The 23,411-nt window shown below is 40.9% G+C and overlaps 1 protein-coding gene across 11 annotated transcripts in view; it reads right to left on the bottom strand.

Moving 5' to 3' along the window:
• The window catches only part of Cpeb3 (cytoplasmic polyadenylation element binding protein 3), a 166,002-nt gene that overhangs the window by 97,807 nt on the left and 44,784 nt on the right, over positions 1–23,411 (bottom strand). For 8 of the 11 annotated variants that reach the window (XM_051199586.1, XM_051199582.1, XM_051199581.1 and 5 more), the window contains exon 3: positions 1,672–1,831. In XM_051199586.1, coding sequence (XP_051055543.1) covers positions 1,672–1,831 — 160 coding nt within the window. The remainder of the gene's footprint in view (positions 1–1,671; positions 1,832–23,411) is intronic. The other 3 variants (XM_051199588.1, XM_051199589.1, XM_051199591.1) reach the window with 1 other exon arrangement.

Here is a 23,411-nt window from a genome sequence, read left to right as displayed (position 1 = left end):
GGAGGTAGTCTGTACAGTGTGACAAAATGGGAAGTTACACTGTATTCAGACTATAAAAAAAGTATATACTAAAAGGTCTCCCAATTCATTAGTCCATAATACATGTATGGTGAAGCAGTCTTTTACTTCATAGTTGCTAGTGAAGTCTGCAGAGACAGTGGGGCCTGAAATGTAAAAAGGACACCACAAGTGGAAAAGTATTTATATGACAATGAGGTTCCTCTCTTTCACTGTTCTTTCACTATGCCAGTGCTGACTTGATGTGGCACAAATGGCTTCTGCATTGCCAGTGCATACAAGACTCTAAAAAATTAATGCAGAGAGTATACTCTAAAATCCCTTCCTAATTTTTTACTGAAAGAATACAATGGTGTCCCCTATATAATCCTAGCACTCAAAAGGATGGGGCAGGAGGATTGCCTTGAGTTACAAGGTCAGCCTGGGATATATAATATGTTCCAGGACAGCCTGAACGATATACTAAGACTGTCTCAAAAAAAAAAAAAACAAAAAAAAACCACAAACAAAAAACAGGAAAGAAAAGAAGAGAAGAAGAGACCAAGATACAGGAAATATACAAAAAAGAACAGGAGTTAAGTGGTAGGATAATCAGGAGGGGCTACTCATGGTAGAAAAAAATTGACAAATGCAACCTTAAAAGAGTCTAAAAACAAAATCCGTGATTATCAATTTTTAATAAAATTCACACCTCTAAATATAACTATCACTACTTCTCTTCACTGGAAAATAAGAAGAGCGGCAGGAAAATGAAGAGCATGACAAGAAAATGGTGAAAGGGTTTCTGGGGAGGAAATGGATGCCAGAGGTTCAGTTGGTAACATCCTAGGTAAGGACCTAGTGAATGCCAAAGAAAAGTCCTCATGAATCAGAAAGATGCGGAATTTGCTCAAGATGGTCATCCCTGTGACAAGAGTGTTCAGTTTTTAATTAAAATCCTAAATCAAAATGGAGTGGCTATTTCCATACCAGCAACGTTCATTACAGTATTTAAAATATAATAGGGTCTCTAAAGTGTTGAGTGACCTATAAAAAGAACCATCTGTAATTATGTGTTTACATGGTCTCTGTAAGTCCTACTATTGCTGATCTTGTAATGCTTTACCTCATACTGAACTCAAAACATGCACATACTTTAAAGGTATCATCCTTGTACTGTAGCCCACACTATGCAAACAGCCTCTGGTTGCACATACACTGTGTTTCAATGCGCCTACACTAGGAAAGGGTCAGACTTTAACACAATGGAGCTGATATCTATGAAGCTTCCTGAAGGGGTTTTGGAGACTGATTTACTGAATGGCATACTTCTTGAGGTACACCTGGACTTAAATGAATTCTACAGATTCAGCTAAGGATTCCAAATGTACAAAGCCCAGAAAATGCGGCTTCTGGTTTCATGCTATAACCATGACCTCAGCTACCCAACACAGACTTCTTCCAGATAAACAGATTAAGGTTACCATCTATGACTACTGCAGGTAGCTGAACCCATGTTAAAAAAGAAAATCAACTTTAAATACATTCCACAATGCTTTACAGAAGCGAAACAAACAAAAGCAAATAAAAACAACAAGAAAAAAAATCACAATTATTAAAAAGCTGATTTTGCTTAAAACACCAAGCAAGAATGGACATATGAACATTCCTAACCTGCAAAATGATTCCTCCACATTATATCAGCGAAACTCATTGGTGGGCCACTGGGAGGGTAGTGTTTACCTTTCAGAGGCTCATGATCAGTCCTTATCATATCCATTAAGGAGTTCTCCAAGGAGTGCAAGTTAAAAGTGTCGTAGGGCCTACTCCGGTCCTAAAAATAGAAACACAGAACAAGACAATATAAAAAGTTACTTCATAAAATGAACATTTGTTCTGCTTCAGCTGTAGACTGGCAGCATGAATGGAAGTTACCGACAACTCTAAAAACACATTAAGAATAATGACAGTGCCAATATTCTCAATAGAAGTATCTATAATTAAAGTACATCCTTTCCCCAATAGTCTGTAATGTAAATGCCCCATTCCTTCAGACTGACTTTCTCTCAAACGAGATGGGTCAGATCCATTAGTTTTGCCTTCTACTATCCACTCCCTGTCTACCAGTGAACACAGATTTCTCACACTGCTGGAGAACAACTGAGAACTCAGTGTAAAATCAGAATCACTTTTCCGAAAAAGACAGAGGGTTATTGTATAAAGAGGCTGAGGCAACAGGACCAGCAGCTTCACCTGTGTAGCAAGTTCCAGGCCGGTCTGAACTATACACACAGGCATGTCTCAAAACAGAAAAAGCGAAATCATGACAACAATTCCATTGTAATTGTAATAAATCACTTTAATATTTACGACCAGTAAATTCCATACTTGGGATAGTTACTGTTGTTTTGTTTTGACGCAGAGAGGTTGGAGAGAGAAAAATAAGCTTAAGATAATTGGAAGTAGAGAGCCAACCCTCACATGTTGTCCTCTGGCTTCCACATGCAACCTGGGGCATATACTGTACACACACACCTAAAATAAGTAAATGCAACAAAACAAATTTTTGTTTTTTTTTTTTGTTTGGTTTTGGTTTTTTGAGACAGGGTTTCCCTGTATAGTCCTGGTTGCCCTGGAATGCACTCTGTATATCAGTTTGGCCTCAAACTTAGAGGTCTGCCTCCTAAGTGCTGGGATTAAAGGTATGCACCACCACCACTTGGCAAGTTTTTAAAGCAAGAAATAAAAAGTCATGGTGAAGAGGAGGTTAAACGATAACAATAAAAACTGTCCATTTAGGATGTTTGGGAGTGTGGTGGGACTTGCCTATTATCCCAGCAGTTTGGAGGCTGACACAAGAGGCCAGCTAGTCTGGGTTACACAAGACCCTTACCCTCCTCCATTTCCCCTAAAAGAAAAGGTTATGTGGTGACATCCAAGAATCTTTCTGGCCTGGGAAGTTTGCTGGTTTTGTTTTTCCATTTAATCTTTAATGTAATCTTTCTAGGTGAGCCTATCCATTGTATACATAAGGAAAGTGAGTTTAGCAGAGATTAAAACTATCTATACTATACTCAAAACCAATTCCCTAAGGAGTATAAAGTTCTGTCCAAAGATGTTGGCCCCATCTACACAGGACGGTAAGCAGTGGCGTCACAGAAGCAGAACAGTGCATGTAATCACTGACGAGGTGACCTTGCTGCACGCTGGCAGTGAGTCCCTGCCAGGAGAGGCTCTGTGAGTTTAAGTGACTACCTATTGGGAAAACGAGCAAAGGTATTTAGGAACGTGTGTCATGTACTATCTAAATGGAAATGATCCTCAAATCAGTCAAAATGTCAAAATCATGGGTCACTCTGATTCAAACACAAGTTCGTGGGCTTGGGAGATGGCTTAGTTGGCAAAGTGCTAGCCTTGCAGGCACGAGGATTGGAGCTCGCCCAAACCTATATGAAAGTACAGGTTGTCGTGGCACATTTTGGGGAGACAGACAGGATCCCTGGGGCTCAATGGCCAGCTATTCTGTCGTGCTCAGAGAGTGCTAGGTCAGTGAGAAACCCTACCTCAAAAGAACAGTGAAGGGGGGGGGGGGGAGATGGGAGGATGGGAGGGAGAGGGAACAACTCCTGAGGACCAATATCCAAAGTTAAACTAGATTCTACACTAGTGTGCTTCCTGTCGCTCTCTCCTGGACTTCAGTTCAAACATGCTTAGTGATATTTTATAAGAAAAGCCAGCAAGATGGCCAGTGGGGAAAGGTGCTTGCTGCTGAGCCCAGCACTTTGGAGATAGAGGAGATGATAAAGTATGTCTAGAGAACTTAGTCAGATCCACCACTCATACAGAACAAGCAGACGGGGCTCGCTACCCAGTCAGTCTAGCTGAGTCTGCAACTTCAGATTCAGTCTGAGAACCTGTCTCAAATGTAAGGTGGAGACTGATGGACAAGGACACCTACCATCAACTCTGGCCTATAGAAGCATGTGCATGCACATAGACACACACACAAGAATACACAACAGCTACCTGTATGGTGTGTACAACAGTAGTAGCAGGAACACTAAATGTCCTCTGTAATGCCACATCCCACTACTGGAACACAGATTTAAATATCTATAAGAAGTTTATGGATACAAACTGAACAACGGTTCATTAATGCTCAACAGATGAAAACATGACACGTGAAAGGCGTAACAGAATTTGCACATGCTTCTTAACTGAACAAAATTGCAATCCATTAAGAGACTTATTTTCTCATAAAATTAATTCTATTCATGCCTCATCACTTTGTATTTGTGGCATAGCATTCATCTTTTTGATTTCACTTTACAGCTGTGCTGTGGGGAGGTCTCTGGCTCCCACTGGTGTCAAGCCCAGAAGCAGTCTCAATTCTTATGCTCTCCAGGAGAATTTAGTCAGGACACAGGGGTAGGTCACACAGACAGCAAGAGTACCCTTAAATTTGAAAAGTTTACCAGGAGCGAGGAGGTGTTGGTGGGCACATTTAAACCCAGCACTTGGCGGGGAGAAGGCATAAAGGCAGGCTGATCTCACGAGTTTCAGGCCAGCCTGGTCTACAGACTGAGTTCCAAGACAGCCAGGGCCACACAAAGAAACCCTGTCCTAAAAAAAATAAAAAGGAAAAGTTTACCAGGGGAAAGGGCAACAACACCCTGCCACGTTCTCCACTGACACTTTGATCTGATCTAGCTAGCATGGGTCACTATCGCCCACTCTCCCCTTCACATCTGGTTCTGGGACCCTGGGTTTGGCCTATCTGGGCTGACCAGTGCCCTCATCTTCACACTCTGATTCAGGGCCCTGAGCTGCCCCACCCACTGGTCGGTATGCCTCATCTTTGGGGCCTATGTAGTCAACATAGTAACTGGTTAACTGGAAAGCAGATCAGAAGAAAAAACTGAAAACTTTGCAATAATGGTCAATGGAAAAAACTACAATTCACGAATCACAGAAGTCACAATGTCAAACAGACTGGAGTCCAGGCAGACTCAGCTTTTGAGTGTGAGACCCTGTCACGAAAGGGCAGGGGGACTTGGGGGGGGGGGTTGGGGTGGCAGCAGATATTACTGGCTACTGGGTAACCCTGAAGTCCTCAGTTCAATCCTGGGACCCATGGCGAGAACCAACTTATAAAAACTATCTTCTGACCTCCACATGAGCATACCATGTGTGTGCACCCACACTCAACAACACACAAACTAATACACAACTCTAAGACAAGCAGATAAGCAAAAGCAACTTATTCATGAAGCTTCCCCCCAAGTTTAGTTTCCTCCCAAAGGAGAAAAGGAAAAGAGGCGGGAGGGTGGGCAGGCGGGCAGGCAGGCAAAAGTAAGGTGCATCTGTAACGGAAGCCCTCTTCTTGGGAAGCTCAGGCAGGAGGATGGAGCATGTGAGGGTAGCCTGGGCTACACAATGTGATCCTTGCATGAAGAAACAGTCTCTGGGAAGGAGGCATTTTGTCCCCCTCTTGTGATTGTAAGTCCTGGGCAGATACAGTCAGTGGTGAAAGGTTACAAATTCAATCAGACCCACGTGACATCCTACACTCTGCACCCTCTTTAACCTAACCCAGAGCATCCAGAGAGGACTCCTCATCTCTGCCACACAAGCCACCTGACTCATGTGCCCTTGGTCAATTACCTCATTCAAGTGACAAGTAATTAACCTCAAAAAGAGCCTTGATCACTCTTCAACCATCCATGGCCCTGCCTCTCAGTCCCAGCTCACTTACTTCCTGCTCTTCTGGCTTTTTTATACTTGGGTGTTGCCTTTCCTAGAAACACAGAGTAGAAGACTTTAAGTGTCAACAGTATCTGGGAACCAAATGATGAAAATAATCATGGCAGGTCGGAAAGATGGCTGGTGGGTAATGGAGTTTGGGGCCAAGTAGGGTGACCTGAGTTTGATCTCCAGGGCATACATGATGAAAGGAGAGAAACAACTCCTTCAGGTGCTTCTCTGGCCTCCACAGGCCGATTCACCTCCCCACCCACCCAAAGACACACACACTAACTAAAAATAAAGTAATAAAACCCCTGCACCTTGTAATATGCTATGCACTGGACCAAGTGTCTTCAGTTCTCTGCCATCCTGGGGATACATGGAGCTTATGCAACTGTTCAAATTAGGTGGCAAAGATGGGTAATTGGCAAAGATTTTTCTCCCCACTTAGTAGGCTGCCCCCTTGCTTGAATGATGATGCCCTTTGCCATACAAAAGCCTTTTATTTCATGAGGTTCCATTTATTAATTGTTGGTTTTAATGCCTGAGTAATCAGGGTCCTATGCAAAGAGTCCTTTTCTATGCCAATGAGTTCAAGCCTGTCCCCTGTTTTCTCTTCTATCAGGTTCAGGGTATCTGGTCTTAGACTGAGGTCCTCGATCCACTTGGAGTTGTGTTTTGTGTCTGGTGATAAGACATGAATCTATTTTCATTCTCCTACATGCAGCCATCAGGTTTGACCAGTACCACTTGTTGAAAATGCTGTTTTCTCTAGTGTGTATTTTTGGCTTCTTTATCCAAAAGGAAGTGTTCACACGTGCTTGGACTTATGTCTAGGTCATTAAGACTACATCACTGACCAATGTTGTCTGTTTTTATGCTACTACCATACTAATTTTTGGTTTGTAGACAGAGGTCTCATTGTGTAGCCTCAAGGTTAAGACATTTGGCTTCTGTTCAGTCTTCGATGTTACCCCAGTCTGTCAGGTTGATTTCCAGTCTCAGGGTCATTCTGAGTTTCAGAGGCTAGACTTAACGCTGATCCTGATCCGCATGGCAGGTAGGGCAGCAAAGTCCCAACTGGAACTCTGGTTTCAGAAACTCTGAGCAGTCCCAGCTTGGCAGGATGGGGGAAGTGGGTGACAGGCAAGCAGACAGGAATGGGGACTGACTAGGAATGTGGGTGGGGTCTCTGAAGTACGGATTGGGGTCCAGCTCCCTTTGGTCCCAAGCCCAAAGCCCAATGGAGGGAGGCAGGGAAGCCGGCTCTGAAAATCTAGCCTGGAGTTCTTAGCCTTGTCTTTCAAGACCAAGCAACAGGTAAGACCCAGCAGCCTCACACTTGGATTTTCCTTAGTCTCTCCAGGACTAGGCTCACATGGCTGCATGGCAACTGTCTTGGCCTATCTTGTTAACGTAGATATTTGCTGTATGGCTTAATTGATGAATTTAGTCTTCTCAAACACACTCACATAGCACAACAAAAAAGGAAAAACAAAACAACAAAAATCTCAAGTCTCCTGTCCTACCTTCTCTTTCAGATTACTATAAATATTTGGCATCTATTTTTGCAAATGTTTAAAAATACAAAGTTGGCCCTTCTAAGCTGGCACGGATTTGACATCTGTAGACTGGAAAGCAAAGTATAAATGCTTGAACAAAGGGCAGCTGTACTGTAATACATACAGACTTTTTACAGCCCCATTTTCTCAATAACAGCTATTTACACCGTAGGTACTGTAAGTAACCCAGAGCTGGGGTGACTAAGCAAGTAAAGGAGCTTAACACACCAAGCCTGACAGCCTGAGTCTGACCTGTGAACTCACATGGTCAGGAGAGAACCAGCTCCCATAAGTTGTTCTCTGACCTCCATGAGCAACAACCCCCCCCCAAAAAAAAACCTAAGGAAATAAAAATATTTTAAGAAAAGAAAGTTTCAGTAGGATATGCACAGGTTATATTCCAATGCACCATTTTATGAATGTAGATTTTGGCTATCTGCTCAGAAGACCCTGAAACCAACTCACCACAGACACAAAGAATTGCATCTCTATCACTCTGTTCTGTATTACTTTTCTCTAAATATGAAAGTTTGCATATAATGTAGTTTGCTTTCTTTGACCAATACTATGCTTCTGAGACAGCTCCCTTTTAATAGGGTATATATAGTCTTGCCTTTCCCCTCCTCCATCCAATCATAAATACATCTTTCCTACAAAGTAATTATGTCATCATTTCAGTGTACAATTTATGAAATCATTTCTGACTTGGGGATTTCATTCCTTCCCTAATTTTCTCAGTATGCTCTTTTGGTCCCTTTTTTTTTGGGGGGGGGGGGGTTCAAGGTTTCTCTGTATTGCTTTGGAGTCTGTCCTGGAACTGACTCTGTAGACCAGGCTGGCCTCGATCTCACAAAGATCCTCCTGCCTCTGCCTCCCAAGTGCTGGGATCAAAGGCTTACGCCACCAGCGCCCAGCCTTTTGATCCCTGTTTAAATGATTTATGTTTATTTCACATGCATTGGTGTTTTGCCTGCATGTATGTCTGTATGAAGGTGTCAGATCCCCTGAAACTGGAGTTACAGTTGTGAGCTGCCATGTGGGTGCTGGGAATTGAACCCAGGTCCTCTGGAAGAGCAGCCAGTGCTCTTAAAACCACTGAGCCATGTCTCCAGCTTCTGTCCATTTGGTCCTTTAACTTTATCTTTCCTATGCTTGCTCTACTTGGGCACAACTGTCCCTCAACCCATGGTTTCTATTAATAATATCACTAATACTGAAACAAAGATTTATAGACTTTCCTAGCCCTGAGTAAAAACCAGAGGCAATAAATACATAAGAGCCCAGCATAAAGTAACTTCAGGCATGGATGCAATTAAAAAATACAAGGAATCGATCAAACATGTATTGCTGGCTACTAAATAAGACCAGCAAACAATTACATAAGTAGTAACAAATTTTCTATGGATTGCAAAGTAGGTATATAGGAATCTGTGCTTCTAAACCAACTACCACTAATATCTGTAATAATCTGTCAGAAAGTTTTTTGTTTAATTTGCAGTTGACTGAAATGACAAGCAACTGGGTACATGTGACCCAAAAGTAAAGCCTCTTATAAATAAAGGGAACTTTGACCTTGTAGGGAAAGAGGAAAAAAGCTTAACCAAACAGAGGTTTCTTTTCTTTTTAAGTATGGAGCCCCTCAGTCAACAACCTATTTTAACCATCCCCAATCTGTAGCTAGGAAAGGTGAACGCATACTCCCCCAATTATTCACTGGCCATCAACTGTTCCTTCTACCTAACTTAATGTCCTTATAAACTTGACATTTTCTTCCTTTTTGGGGGTGCGGTGGGGTGTTGAAACAGGGTTCCTCTGTTGTAGCCCTGGCTGGAACTCTTTCTGTAGACTAGGCAGGCTAGCTTCTAACTCAGAGATCCTCCTGCTTCAAAGGCATTTGCCACCATACGCTGTTTGAAGATCCTTTAAAACTGTTTGTTTTTAAAAGGTCTTCAATATAACAATTCTAAATATAGAACTGAATAAGATTAGTGCCTACTCAGAAATTATTAGTTCCTATCTTTTTCTTCTTGAAGATGACTAATTCCAATTACCTTGACCTTTTTACCACACTGTACATTTTTTATTTTTGCTGCTAATAGCAAACCAAGATAACTTAAGTTTTGAAACGGTTTTTGTTTTAAATCAAGGAGGCTGGAGATTTAGAGTGCCTGAATGCCATGCACAAATCCCCAGGCTTGACCCCCAGCACTGCATAAATGGGAGTGTGTTCCAAGTTGCCAGCATTTCACCACTGAGAAGTAGAGGAAAATTCAGGAATTCAAGGTCACCCTCAGTTACAAATGGAGTTCCAGGCCAATCCAGGCAGAAGATCTTGTTTCAAAAACAATTCAACAAGACAAACAAACAAAACAAAAGATAGAAGTCCCTCCTGGTTTAAGCCTGCTCATTACAGGACCAGGACTCAACTCAGGCACATCTCTGCCTACTCTTCCCTGCTCCCTCTGGTCTTAATTTCTCTTCACAGCTCTTACTGTAAAGTAGGAAAAGAGGCTCTATTTATCAGCTCTCTCGAAACTGACTCTTACTGAATCCCTTACTCATCCGAAATAACTACATATTGAGGCCAGATTCTGCAGGGAGAATCTAGTGGGTCAAATGTGCAAAAAGTACAAATGACTGCCATTGCTCACTGTGGTCAATAGTTCATATTGAAGCAGTGCACACAGACTTGTCAAATGATTAAAGATCATGGGGTGTGGCCCAATGATTCAATGATACAGTACTGTTCTGCATGTATGAGGCCCTTGGTTCAATTTCTAACATTACAAAAGAGGCAGAAAGGGAAATGGGAAGCAAGGGAAGGAAGGAAGGGAGAAAATAAAAAGCCAGGCATGGTGGCACACGCTTGTAATCTCAGAACTTGAGAGGGTAAGACAGGAGAGCATTCACAAAGTCAAGATCAGCCTGGGCTACACAGTGAGTTCCATACCAATCAAGGCCATGAAGTGACACCTGTAGAAAGGAAGCAGGAAGAGGAAAGTGCGAGTACATTAGGCATTGTGCCTAGCAAAAGGCAGAAATCGAGCCTAAGGAGGATACAGAAAGGGCCATCAGGAACTACAGTATAAGACAGGCTTTAAGGGGCTTCAGACATTAAATCTGTCCCATTTCCTGGCTTACTTTGTGTATTGACTTTTGAAAGTGATTAGCTGATGACATTCCAAATCACTGGCTGCTAACCAATGTGATTGAGCTGAATGTCCAATGGCTAGTCAGGAGAGAGAGGTGGGGCTTCCAGGCAGCGAGAGGAAGAGGAGGTAATTAAGACCCACAGGAGATGCCATGCAGTCTTAGAACAAGCTGGACACACAGAATGGGAGAGAGGTAAAAGTCACAAGGTAGAACATAAGAGTAATAAAAATATGGGTTAATTTAAGTAATAAGAGCTAGTGGGATAAGCCTAAGCTAAGGTAGAGCTTTCATAATTAAAAATATGCTGGCGGTCCTAAAAAAAAACTCTGGCTATATTTTTCCTTTTTACTGATTATGTCAAACTGTCTACAACATGGACCAAATCCAGGAACAGTTTTGCTCCCTACCCCAATCCACCTCAGTATTCTGACTATATGGAATTAACACATAGCATGTTATAACTGAATATAAACTGTATATCAGATATATATATATATAATATATATACAATTATATATTATATATTTGATACAAAGTTTCTTTAGGTTGTCCCTGCCATCTCCCACTGCTGGTCTCCAGCAATTCTTACACCTTGAGTCACCTTGACTATCTGACTGGAGTAGCAGCTGCAACCAGCCCCTCTCCCTCCCTCTCCCACCCCTCCAACTCTTCAGATAGGATCTCACTATGAAGCCATGGCTGTACTGGTCCAGACAGACAGTCCTAGAACTCACAGAGGCCCTCCTTCCTCCATTGACACCTATCATAGCTTCTGCTTTCCTTATATTTTTGTCCACCTTCAATAAACTTTAAGTCCCATGGAAGTGAACACATACTGTATTTCCTTCTCTGAAACCTAGCAGGGCACAGCACATGGTAAATATTTAATAATTACTTCTTGTTTCTAACTTTCCACTCTAGTAATTTTATTTTGCAAGATTTTTCACTTAAAATAAAAAAGCATGAGCGTGCGCGCATGTGCATACATACACACACACTCACAACAAAGCTGTAAAGAAGAAAATACTCTTGACACTTTCAAATGCCATGCAGACGAGTCAGCATCCTATAAACTGCTGGTGGATTCAAAGAGGCATAGGCACTCTGGAGTAGCAGTGTGGCAGTTTCTTCCAAAGATAAACATGCACTTAGTAATTAATACAACCCCACAGTCCACTCCTAGCTGCCTGAGGTAAATTATAACACATATCCACACAAGAATTTGAACACAGATTCTTATAACAACTTTATGAAGCTTTTCTAAAAATCAGAAACTACCTAAATGTCTATCAACAGGAGAGAAACTGAGGTAAGCCTGAAACTGCATTATTACTCACCAATAAAAACAAAGGAAGTACTACTTGATACCTACAGTAATATGGATGACCCTTGAAAATGCTGTATGTGAAAGAAGGCAATCTCAAAGAATCACACCACACAATTTCATTCGTATGAGATGATCAGGATAGGAAATTATCCATAAAGATACAAAGAAGGTTCATTGATGGCTAGGACTGAGGTAATCAGGGCAAAATGCAAACTGACATCAATGCTTCTAGAACTGAACAATGATTGAGGCACACTTTTGTAATTACAGCACAACCTACTGCTTTACTGCTTTCTATACTTTAAAAGGATAGATTTTTTTTTTAATGTACAAATTATACTTTGACAAAATTACAAGGAAAAAAAAAAGTTGCACAAGCCAGTCAGGCTTAATGGTGAACACCTATAATTCTAACACTAAAAGGCTAAAGCAGACTGTAGGTTGGGAGGTCAGCCTAGGATAATGGTAAAATACTACAAAATGAGAAAAATAACAGTACACAGAATGGCGCTTGCCTATAAGCCTAGTGTTTGGGAGGTAGAGGCAAGAGGATCAGGTCAGCCTAATTGCACAGTCATTTGAGACCAGCCTGGGCTACATAAAACCCTGTCCTCCCAACCAAAAGCAAAACACAGCAAAACCAAATCAAACGGCCCTAAAACTTTCTAAAGCTTTAAGAGAAACTATGACACTACGGCACTAGCTATAATCATCCAGGTTAGGAATGGGACATCAGATCTAATTTCTTTGACTTTATGACTTTGAAAAAACAAAGACAAGGCTTTGATTAGTTGTTTCATTCAAGAGCTACTAAAGGACAGAACCTAAAACAGATAGTAGTAAATTCCAAAGTCACCCACTGCCAGACAAATGACTTCCCAGCCACTTACATTTCTAAGGATGCATGAAGTCTTAAGTGCTCATTCAGTAACCTATATAACTAGCATATAACTACAAGCAGCATCTTCTCGTGCTTCTGATTTTTTAATCTAAAAATTCCTGTTTTATAGTGATATACTGTCTGTCCTCCAGTGACTCTGCTGACCCTACATATGACCAGCAAGTGTTTTGGCGTGCTCCACCGTCTCCCTAGAAGCATCATGGGAGTGTAAATGATACATTAAATCTACCATCCTCCTTTTCACTTCAATTCTTATCTGACCTGGGGGGCAAGGTGAAGAAATGTACAGCAGAATTCGCAGATTCACCAGAATCTGACAGGGGCCGCGACGTGAACGCTTCTGCTGTGGCCCCCTGTTAATCCTCTTGATCTTGGATTTAGAATCTGTACCACTGATTGAGGCAAACAGAAGACAGAAGGCAAAAACTACCAACTTAACTGGCAGTCTTCTGGGGATGTATCTCAGAGACCAACAATAGTCTGTCCAATGTATAGACTGACATCTCAAGTACAGCTCGTCACTGTCGACTGCCTGGGCACCATTGGAAAAGTCACTCATATTAATGAGTGTGTATTTAATGTACAGTACCTGGTAATTACCAAATAAATTTATTCCACACTGACGGACTAGATCCCAGGAATCAACAGAACATTACTTACTACTCCCTTTACAAAGCCCTCTTTTCTAGGTAAAGGAAACAGATTAATAACAAAAATTCTATATCTAACTACAAATAAAACTGAGATGGCTCACCAGTAATGATCCATACCTCTGGACCTGACCACCTGAGTTCCATCCCTGACTGTGGACTCCCTCAAGTTCTCTGTGGGCCTAGCACACTGGCTTGTAGAACTAAGTCACAGCTGTCATGTAATGCCATCTCTGTACTGCATGGACCACTTAATTGCATTATCTCAATATATTACAACTGTCCTATGATGCTGCAGTGTCTCTTTGCTTACTAATAAAGATGCTGATAATAAACTCAGTCCTTAATACAAATCAGGGATTCTTGAAGATGGTTTAACTACACCAACTGCTTTGTAAATAGTTCAGGAAAAGTAACAATATTCCATTCCATTTACATGTTACCACATTTAAGAGCGATAGTAAAGCCTCTAAACATAAAGCAACTACATTAATAAAACTATTTGGATTTTGAAAGATTACAAACCTTACTTTAAAATAAAGCTGCAGCAATATAGTAACAGTAAAGTGCTTTAAAGATCATAAAGTCAAACAAAACAAGATTTGGTCAGAATTTGTAAAGTGACCACATCACAGAATTTATTCATTTATCTGGAGTCTGTCTCTTTTGAGCCATTCTGGCCTCTTTCTAACTTGCTTGTACCAGAGAATGACCTTGAACTTCTGACCCTCCCCGTGTCTATCTCTAAGGCTTGGATTACAAACATTTGCTACCACACCCTGTTTACAAAATATTTTCAAAAGAAGAAATTTCCTCATTACTTTTGAACATTAGTGCTAACAAATTTTGCCAAGGGTTCTGAAGACTCCATTCCGCCTCATTTGTTTCACATGTGTTTCCTGGCAATCTTAATGAGCCAAGCATTAACGAGGAAAACAAACGAGGCACAGTCTAACTACAAGAAGCCCTATCCACCCACAGTTAACAGATAACAATTATATAATGAGATAAATGCAGTGACAGCTGTGTGCTCGGGAATCATGGGAGCAAACGCAGAAGAGACCCGAGGCAAGAAGGGTGCTCAGTTCCTCAAGAAATAAAAGGGCAGATGCTTCAAAGGACATATAGGCTGAAGGCCGAAAAAAGGTAAGGCCCGTTTATAAATAACACTTGCTAAGTCCTTGAAAATCAAGAGGGGTGTAGTTTAGTGAATCCTCCAGAAAGCAAAGGGTTACTTTGGGCATGAATATGCACAATTCCAAAATAGTTCTACTAAAAAGAGTTTAATTTTAGTGCAGCCTTTAAATTTTTCACCTTGTATTCAGCTTTAGGGATCAGAAAGGAATACATAACCCTAATCTGTAGACCTAGGGACTCAATCTCCTGCACACCAGGCTACAAGTAATACAATTTCCTCTTACTACCTTTTATTTGTAGATTATAGCTCATGAGGCATTTTCAAATAAAACCTGAATTTTACTGCAGCATTTTCTTGGACATTATTTTTCACACATTGAGTGCATCCCAGACCTTTCCTCTTGTTATTAAACCAGCAACAGGGCTGTCAGAAACTCTTGAGGGCCATTGAGGGTTCGAGCAGTAAAGTGCCTGTGATACAGGCCTGACAATCTGAGGTCAACCCACAGGGCCCTTGTTAGGGTGGAAGGAGAGATCAACAGATCAACTCCAAAGTCGTTCTGGGAGCGTGTGCTGTGGCACACACTCACCACCTCCAGCAAACACAGACAATAAAACTTAATAAAGCAACAACCAATCAACAAAAACCCTTGGCCTTTGGGGCTGGGAATGCAGTTCAGCCGCTCCAGTGCTTTCCTGACATGCATAAATGCCTGGTTCAAGCTCCACAACTTGGGTATGTTAGCACAGTCTTCAAATCTCAGCATTCAAGAGGTGGAGGCAGGGGGATCAAAAATTCAGGTCACCCTCCTCTACCTAGGGCAGCTGTTCTCAACTTGTGGGTTGAGATCCCTTTGTGGGTTGAACATCCCTTTCACATAGGTCACATATCAGACATCCTGCATGTCAGATTTTTATATTATGATTCATAACACTAACAAAATTACAATTATGAAGTAGCAACAAAAATGATTATGGCTGGAAGTCACCACAACATGAGGAACTGTATTGAAGAATTACAGCATCAGAAAGGTTGAGGACCACTGACCTAGAAGATCTGAAAACACTGTGGACTGCAGGAGACCAAAGACCCAAATTTTCTCTCAAGCAAACAACAAACAATCTACTGGAATTAAATATTAGCAGAACCAATCAATATTGGCTATATGCCCAGTACTAGTTGCACTTTGCACATCAACTGATGATTGGATAATTAAAATGTGGTACACATTTACACAACAAAATATTCAGCTGTTAAGAAAAATAAAACATGCAGGTAAGTGGGGTAGAACTAGAAAAAAAAATCATCCTGAGTGAGAGTTAACCCAAACCCAAAGACACAGTAATTATGATTCCTCTTTTATGTGGATGTTAGCTTTTAAGCCTTCAGTATGTATGCAACAATCTGCATAACCACAGTTAGGTACCTAGTAAGGGACTAGGGGAAAGGAGAGGCTCTTCTAGGAAAGAGAAACTAGAACATATTGTTATTGAGACATAATGGGGAAAACCGAGTGGGAGCATTACATGGGCAAAGGGCTGGAAGAGAGGGTAAGGGAGGGAGCATGGGGAGGGGCAACTAACACTGAGGGTCATTTGAAGAATAAAAGGACTCTAAAGGAAGTCACAAAATCACAGGGAAGCAATGCCCTAGGTAGAATGCTCACGTACCAAGTGAAACCTCCAGGGCCAGAAATGGGGTTACATCTTGTTAGACTGAAGGCTAAAGGGGTCCCATGGAAACTCCTAAGCTTAGCCATTACCAAGGCTGTTTATCAGTTACTCTCTACAAATTCACGGTAAGGCTCCATTGCTGAAGATGTCACTTAAATATTTTATCAAATACAAAGAAGTCAAGCTGGTGCCTAACTAGAGGCTCCACAGTACTGACTTGCATTCACAGTACTGGAAGGTACTCTGCATCTACCATAGGAAAAGGATAACCATCAACCCATCTACACACCCTCTGGCCTACAGTGGTGACTTGCCTGGGAGATAGGCTCAGTAGTAGCAAACATGGGAGTAACCAGCCACTCTCAGATTGGATTTAAAGCCCATTCCTTGAGATGGAACCCATACCTGACACTGCTAGCTAGGGTGGCTAAGAACCTGAGACTGGACAGGCCATGGGCCTCGGTGAAAACCAAATACTATTGTTCTGCTAAAGGAACATAGCAACATAGCAATAATGACTCCTAATGACATTCTACTGTGCCCATAGTTCAGTACCTTGCTCAGTCATCATCAGAGAAGCTTTTAGTAGGCAGAAAAGATGAAGAAAATAACAGGCTTTCTAACCACAGCAGCTACCTTTAAAGTGCACTTGGAAGGCTCAGTTAATCATTTCTACAAAAAAAGGTTTAGAATGTAGCCTTCTCTATACTCACACTGTGGCCCTAAACAAAACCCAAAAAATCATTAGAATGAAAAGGAATAGCGCTATGTACTAATACACAACTAATAGTCTGTGTGAGAACATATCAGTGTCTCAAGTCAAATGTTTATTGAGTGTGGACTCAGAGAGAGTGAATAGGGAGAAAGGGAGGGGAGGAATACAGCAGTACAATGTATATATTCAGTTATTTTTGGACTTTTTAAGGGGGTGGTACTGTCCGCTGAGTAAGAACTCTATTCTTTTCTTTTTCTTCATTTATTTTTTTTTTCCAAGACAAGAGTTTCTCCATGTAGTCCTGGCTGTCCAGGAACTCACTCTGTAGACCACGCTACTAGAAAATTTTAACATATTGTCTATGAGGCCTATGGTCTATTTCTTTGGTCAGTGTTACATCAGACAAATACACTTTTTAGTAACCCTGATTGAATTCCTGTATTCCTAAGCTAAGGTCACTAATTATAGCAACCACGCTCATGAACAGGCCAGAAACATGACACACACTTTAACACTCTATAAAAATCATTATTTTTATGATTTGATACCTGATACACAAACAGTTCAAAGCAGAGGTGACTCAGGTTTCCTATCAGACATTAAACAAACACAGATGTCTCCAACACACCTTCCTACAGCCTCAGGGCTCAGTGGGCACCATTTTAAAGTCAAGCATCAGGACTAACTCTCCCAGCCTGCAGCTGAGTATAATAATGTGGCGAATTAGCTAAAGCCTAGTCTCCCAAGGCAGAAAGAATCACACCCTACCATTTGCCTCTAGCTAGCAGCCACATATAAAATCTACAATTACTGAAATAAAGGCCATATTTATGAGAAGCTGATAGTTTGACTGTGAAATGTTCTCTACAGGCCCCTGTGGTAAAACTAAGACCCACAGCTGCTGACATTACTTTGGGGGGAGGGGGTGGAGCTCTGGAAACTCTAGGAGATAAGGCCTCCTTGGAGGAAGCAGGGCCCTAGGAACAGGTAGGTCCTTTACTTTCCCTGACCCCTTCCTATCCATCCTCTTCCTGCTCCTTCACCACAACAAGGTGAGGGACTACTCACCATGCACACTTGTCTTCCTTCCTGCAGGCCCATAGCAATGCAGCAAATCAATCATAGGCCGGAACCATGAGCCAAATACCTCTTTCCTCCTTCTAAATTGTTTTCACATATTTGTCACATCAAAAAGACTAGCTTTTAAAAAAGCTAATTTTATCACCCAAACCAAGTACACATAAAACTATACCAACGACTTGTTTTCAACTGAATACATAGTATTCTCAAGCAACACAAATATTTCACTTACCCCAAAATGATATCCATCTCATCTGCTATGGTCTGAATATGCCCCAAAATGCCCATATTGAAGCTGAATCCTCACTATGGGAATGCCAGAGGTAGAACCACTTCAGAAATGATCAATGGACCAGTAACAAGGACCTGGGTGGGTCTTTTTTGCCTTCTGTCCCTTTGCCATCTGAGGACACAGTAGCAAGAAACCCACTTGGAAACAGAGCAGCCCTCACCAGACACCAAAGTAACAACCTTTATGAACTGTGACAAAGTGCATGTATGTTGACTATCCATTAACCAGTCTACGGTACTTTATTACTACAGCACAAATGGGCTGATAGACTAAAACACCCTGCCCATTTCACTTTCACTTAGCTTACTCTTTTACAATATTGATTTCTGTGAGACGCCATCAGGCCAGACCGCTGATAACATATACAAGGCAAATCATGCTGAATATACTGTGTTTCTTCCTTTGATAGCTCAGAGCAAACATCTAGTGTGTTAGGAGCATCATGAATATTATGATCACACCACAGGAGATTAAAAACTGGGTTTTGAATGTACTTGTGACACTCTGTAAAAGAAATTTCTTAGTATAAATGCTTGATGTGAGCTCGTTTGCCTATAGCTTGCTTAAACAAAAAGAAAAGAGAAAAGAATATAAAATGAGCAATTGCTTAGCTTCCTGGCCCATATAAAATGGCTGACTTTTTAAATATTTAATTATTGTAACAAAAGCTGAAGCATCCTTTTACTTAGCTTTGTCCTCTTTGCTGAATCTTCTTTCTCTGTCCTTTGACCTCTATGTATTCAATACATTCTCTATTATTTATGTCCCTGTAACAGAATGTGTTACAGCAACCCCTCATCTGCTTCATCCCCATTACACCCCACAGTCAGAAGGAATGTATTCACTATAAAGAGATTTTTCTATAGCTTTCCTCCTTCAATTTTTTTTTCTGTGTTTCACATTTAACAGAATCTCAGCTTAAATTAGAATATCAAATACCTCATTGTATTTGAAAAGAAAATCTTATGTTTTACCTGCATGACTCATCTGTCTTAAAATAGCTTCTCTGGAATAGCATTTTGTGTCCTGCATCACTTCAGAGCTGATGGGTGAAAGCAAATGCTCTATACTGGAAAATGGGTAAGAAGGACAAGTAAGCCCTAAGGCATTAATTCTGTGATCTTATGGTCACTTACTCATCTCTTTGGAATATTGAAGACAGAAGGTGAAAATATGATGAAACCAATAGCCATATCAAGGCCCAGCCTTTACCATGCTAAAGCCTAAATGCCTTTGAAAGAATTTAACTTTTTAAAAAAATGTATCTAAGGCTTAACTGTGTAATCTAAAAGTGGCAGCAAAGTCTGCTTTATTCTGTTCAAAAATCAAAGCAAATTTTAATTTAACAAATACCACAAAATACTATTTTTCATCAGCATTGCTGAATGGTTCAAAATATTCAGGTTGAATTTTTATAGTGTTAATAGCCAACTATTTAAACTAGATTTAACAATTTTGACAAAATCATGACCTAGATTTACATAAAAATGCTTTTAAAATCAGGTATGGTGGCACACAACTCTAATTCTAACACCTGGGAGGCAGATTAGGAGGATGAGGAGTCATTCTTAGTTACAAGGTGAGTTTGAGGCCAGCCTTGGCTATGTATGAGCTATGAATAAATATATATGCTTCTTTCATTCCCTAGTAAGTTCCCCTTTCCCCCCTTGAATGTACAGTGCAGTGCCTGATAAGGCATTAAACTGTTGCATCCAATCCAACAAGCTGGGCATCGTAGTGTACACTTGTAACCCCAGTACTTGGGAAGTAGAGGTAGAAGGATCAGAAATTCAAAGTCATACTTAGTTACAGTCAGTTTGAAGCAGCCTGGACTATATGAATCCCTGCCATTCACAAATAAACACACAGACAGAAAGAAAACTAAGCCATACATTAATGCAACAGAACTAAAGTCCTAGGTCTAATCTAAATTTTGCTAAGATCTTATTAATAATGTTCAGACTAACCAATAATACTGACCTCCCAGTGAGTTTATTGCCATTTGCTCTTGTTGCTTCACTGGTCTTAAGTGTATATGTCCTTACATTTCCTTCTCCTAGAACATACTTGATATTTCCTGTCTCTGTATATAGTTTTGTATCAAGCCTAAATCTTTTCTTTAGACTAAAAGGGGAATTGTAGTTAGAGATCCACCTTTTGGCCATGGTCACAGATGCCGACATGAAGAGGAAGGCTAGGTCTGGGGTCCCAGACCCCAGCTTGCTCTCTTGCTTCCTGGTTGGGTTGCAGAAAGCATCCAGGTAGCAGTGTGGCATCCGTGGAGCGGGAACCCTCGGCAGTCATCTGTTTCATGTATAAGAGCACTCTCCCGAATAAACCTCACTTAACCTGTCCTGAGTCCAGTGAATGTTGATTCCTTGCTTTAGGTTTCATTTCTTTTATTCTCTATGACCTTCCCACATGATCGATTGCTGAGCAATTACTTACAGTTCTTTGCAATGCCAGGCTATAATCTGCAACAAGATGACTGACTAATCAATCAACTAACAGGGTATGAAAAAGAATCAGGCTAACCACTCCCAACTTAGAATGCTGGTTATTCCTTCTCTTAGAGGTTTTACCCAGGGGCCCATGAAGTGATCTGTACAGCAAAGGGAAACTTCAATGTATTAACATATAACACTAACAAAAGCATGGGTAGACAGACATTCCAAACATGACAGCTTTCCCTTCTGAAATTCCTCTACTCTAAAATCCAACTGATTTATCAGACTCAACCATTCTCATTGGTCACAATTAAGCACTTTCACCTCTGGATTATTTTTCCAACTACTGAAACCCAGGAGCCATTGTAGGTATCCCCCTCTGTTTTATTGCTATGTCTAAATAGCTCTCCTAGTTATTGCTTGGGTCTACTCCTTCCTTTCAACCAACTTAAGTCCTCACAAGTTAACTGAGTTTTCACCTGTATCTAGTTCCTGGCAACCTATATCCAAGAGTAATCTTTCTGAAATAAAAATGTGATCGATCACTCTGGTATTCATCTTAAAATCCTTACAGTGGCTATACTTCCAGCTAAAGAGTTCTCCGTGTGGGCTGGGGAGATGGCTCAGTGGAAAAAGGAGCTTGCTGCTTGACAGTGCAAGCCTGATGACCTGAATTCATTCCCCAGAACCTACACAAGGTGCAAGGAGACAAATGATTCCACAAGCTTCTCCTCTGACTTCCACACATGTATCATAATGCAAATGAACACACACAAAAAATACATAATTTTTCCACAGTGTAAATTTTTTTCAGTGTAAATTTGTGGTGCAGCTCAGGGATAGAGAACTTATTTCACATGTGTAAGCTGCTATGCTTTGACCCCAGTGCCATGAACATCGAAAGTGATGCTCTCTGTAAGCTGCCCTTCCTGTTTCCCCAGCCTTCTCTCTCATTTACCTAACTTCTATTCCAAATCTTCTCCTCTACTCAGCACACCATCCTAGTAGTTTCTTGTTTATGCACCAGCTCCTCCAGCTACTTAATTAAGTATCTTGGTAAGCTCTCCAACCCATTCCTTGTCTACCTATGGAACAGGCCCACTCAGTTCTAAATAAACACTGAGATGGCTGGAGCCATTATGACACACTGTAACTGTTAAAAAGCCAAGTTCGGGAAAAGCATGACCCAGCACACAAAAAAATAAAAATACACTTGAAAATAATCTAAATCCTCTGAATATAGAACCTTTGGGTAACTGCAACTGATTATTGTAGGAAATAGTATGCAGTTATCAAAATCTTTATAAATTTAATGATATGAAATGCTAAAAAAAAGGAGCTGAAATATGTACACAAATTACCTTTGCTATGTCAAAGACATTGTACATATACATGAAAAAGACAATGGAAGCCAGGCATAGTTACATATGCCTTTAGTCCCAGGACAAAGAAAGCAGAGATAGGCAGACCTCTATGACTTCAATGCCAGCCTGGTCTACAGATAGTGAGCACCCTGTCTCAAAAAACTACAGGAAAGATGGTAGATGGACGGAAGGATGGACAGACAGATGGATGATGAGCGGGTAGATGGATGGAGGAATAACTAGGCCAGTAAGACGGCTCAGTGTGCCAGACAGCAGTGGCACACACTTTTAATTGGGAGGTGGATGGATCTGTTAGTGCAAGGCCAGCCAGGTTCTACAGAGTTCGTTCCCAGACAACCAGGGCTACACAGAGAAACCCCATCTTGAAAAACAAAACAACAAAAAAAGATGGCTGAGCATGTAAGGTGCTTTCCCCACAAGGCTAGCGATGAGTTAGATCCCGGAACTCACATAAAGATAAAGGTGAGAAAAAGAACTGACTCCACAAGACTGTCCTTTGACTAAAATATACTAGTTTAAAAATAACAATAAAATGTGGTAACCGGTGGAAAACACAGAACACTGGAACACTTCTGTCTTGATACTAGAATTAAAAGCAGTGCTAGACAGTGGTGGCTCCCGCCTTTAATCCCAGCAACTGGGAGGCAGAGACAGGCAGATCTCTGTGAGTTTGAGGCCAGCCTGGTCTTCAGAATGAGTTCCGGGACAGGCTCCAAAGCTACACAGAGAAACCTGTCTCCAGAAAAAAAAAAAAAAAAAAAAAAAAAAGGAAGGAAGAAAAGAATTAAGAGCAGTCAGTAATTTTCCTCGTTTTAAAATTGATTAAAATTGAAAACATGAATTACTTTCAAAAATCATTTTAAAAACTTGAAAAAAAAAAAAAAAACTATGAAGGTTTTCCATGCCCCCAACACAAATTTAATTATCCTCTCTCTTTGATACATACATATACTCTTTGTGGGCATATCATACTCTATTTTAAGCCTCATCATTTTCTATTTTAATACATACATGTCTGGGAGCTGAATGAGACCAGAACATGGCTCAGCTTCAGCACTACTAGTCGAGCCCTAGTGAGCCAGGAAATGTTTACAAAAGTTAAATTATTCTTACATTGTTAACTATAAATAAACTCACCAATAAATACATTATCAACTGTCTATAAATGTAAAAAATAACACATGCAGGAAGGACTATGTTTAGAGTGCCCCACGTTACTGTCACAGCCTATGGGGACACTGCAGTAAAAAGGCCCTCACCCTTGTGTAACCCAGTTCTAATGTGGCAGAGAGCCCTCACCAAGAGTAAAATGAGACAAAGCTGTTCATTTCAGGGTGCTAAGTGCT

The sequence above is a fragment of the Phodopus roborovskii genome, unplaced genomic scaffold (genome assembly GCF_943737965.1).
Source record: "Phodopus roborovskii unplaced genomic scaffold, PHOROB, whole genome shotgun sequence".
NCBI classification, from domain to species: Eukaryota; Metazoa; Chordata; class Mammalia; order Rodentia; family Cricetidae; genus Phodopus; species Phodopus roborovskii.
Note: the sequence above shows the minus strand (reverse complement) of the source record. Positions and strands in the feature narration are given on the sequence as shown.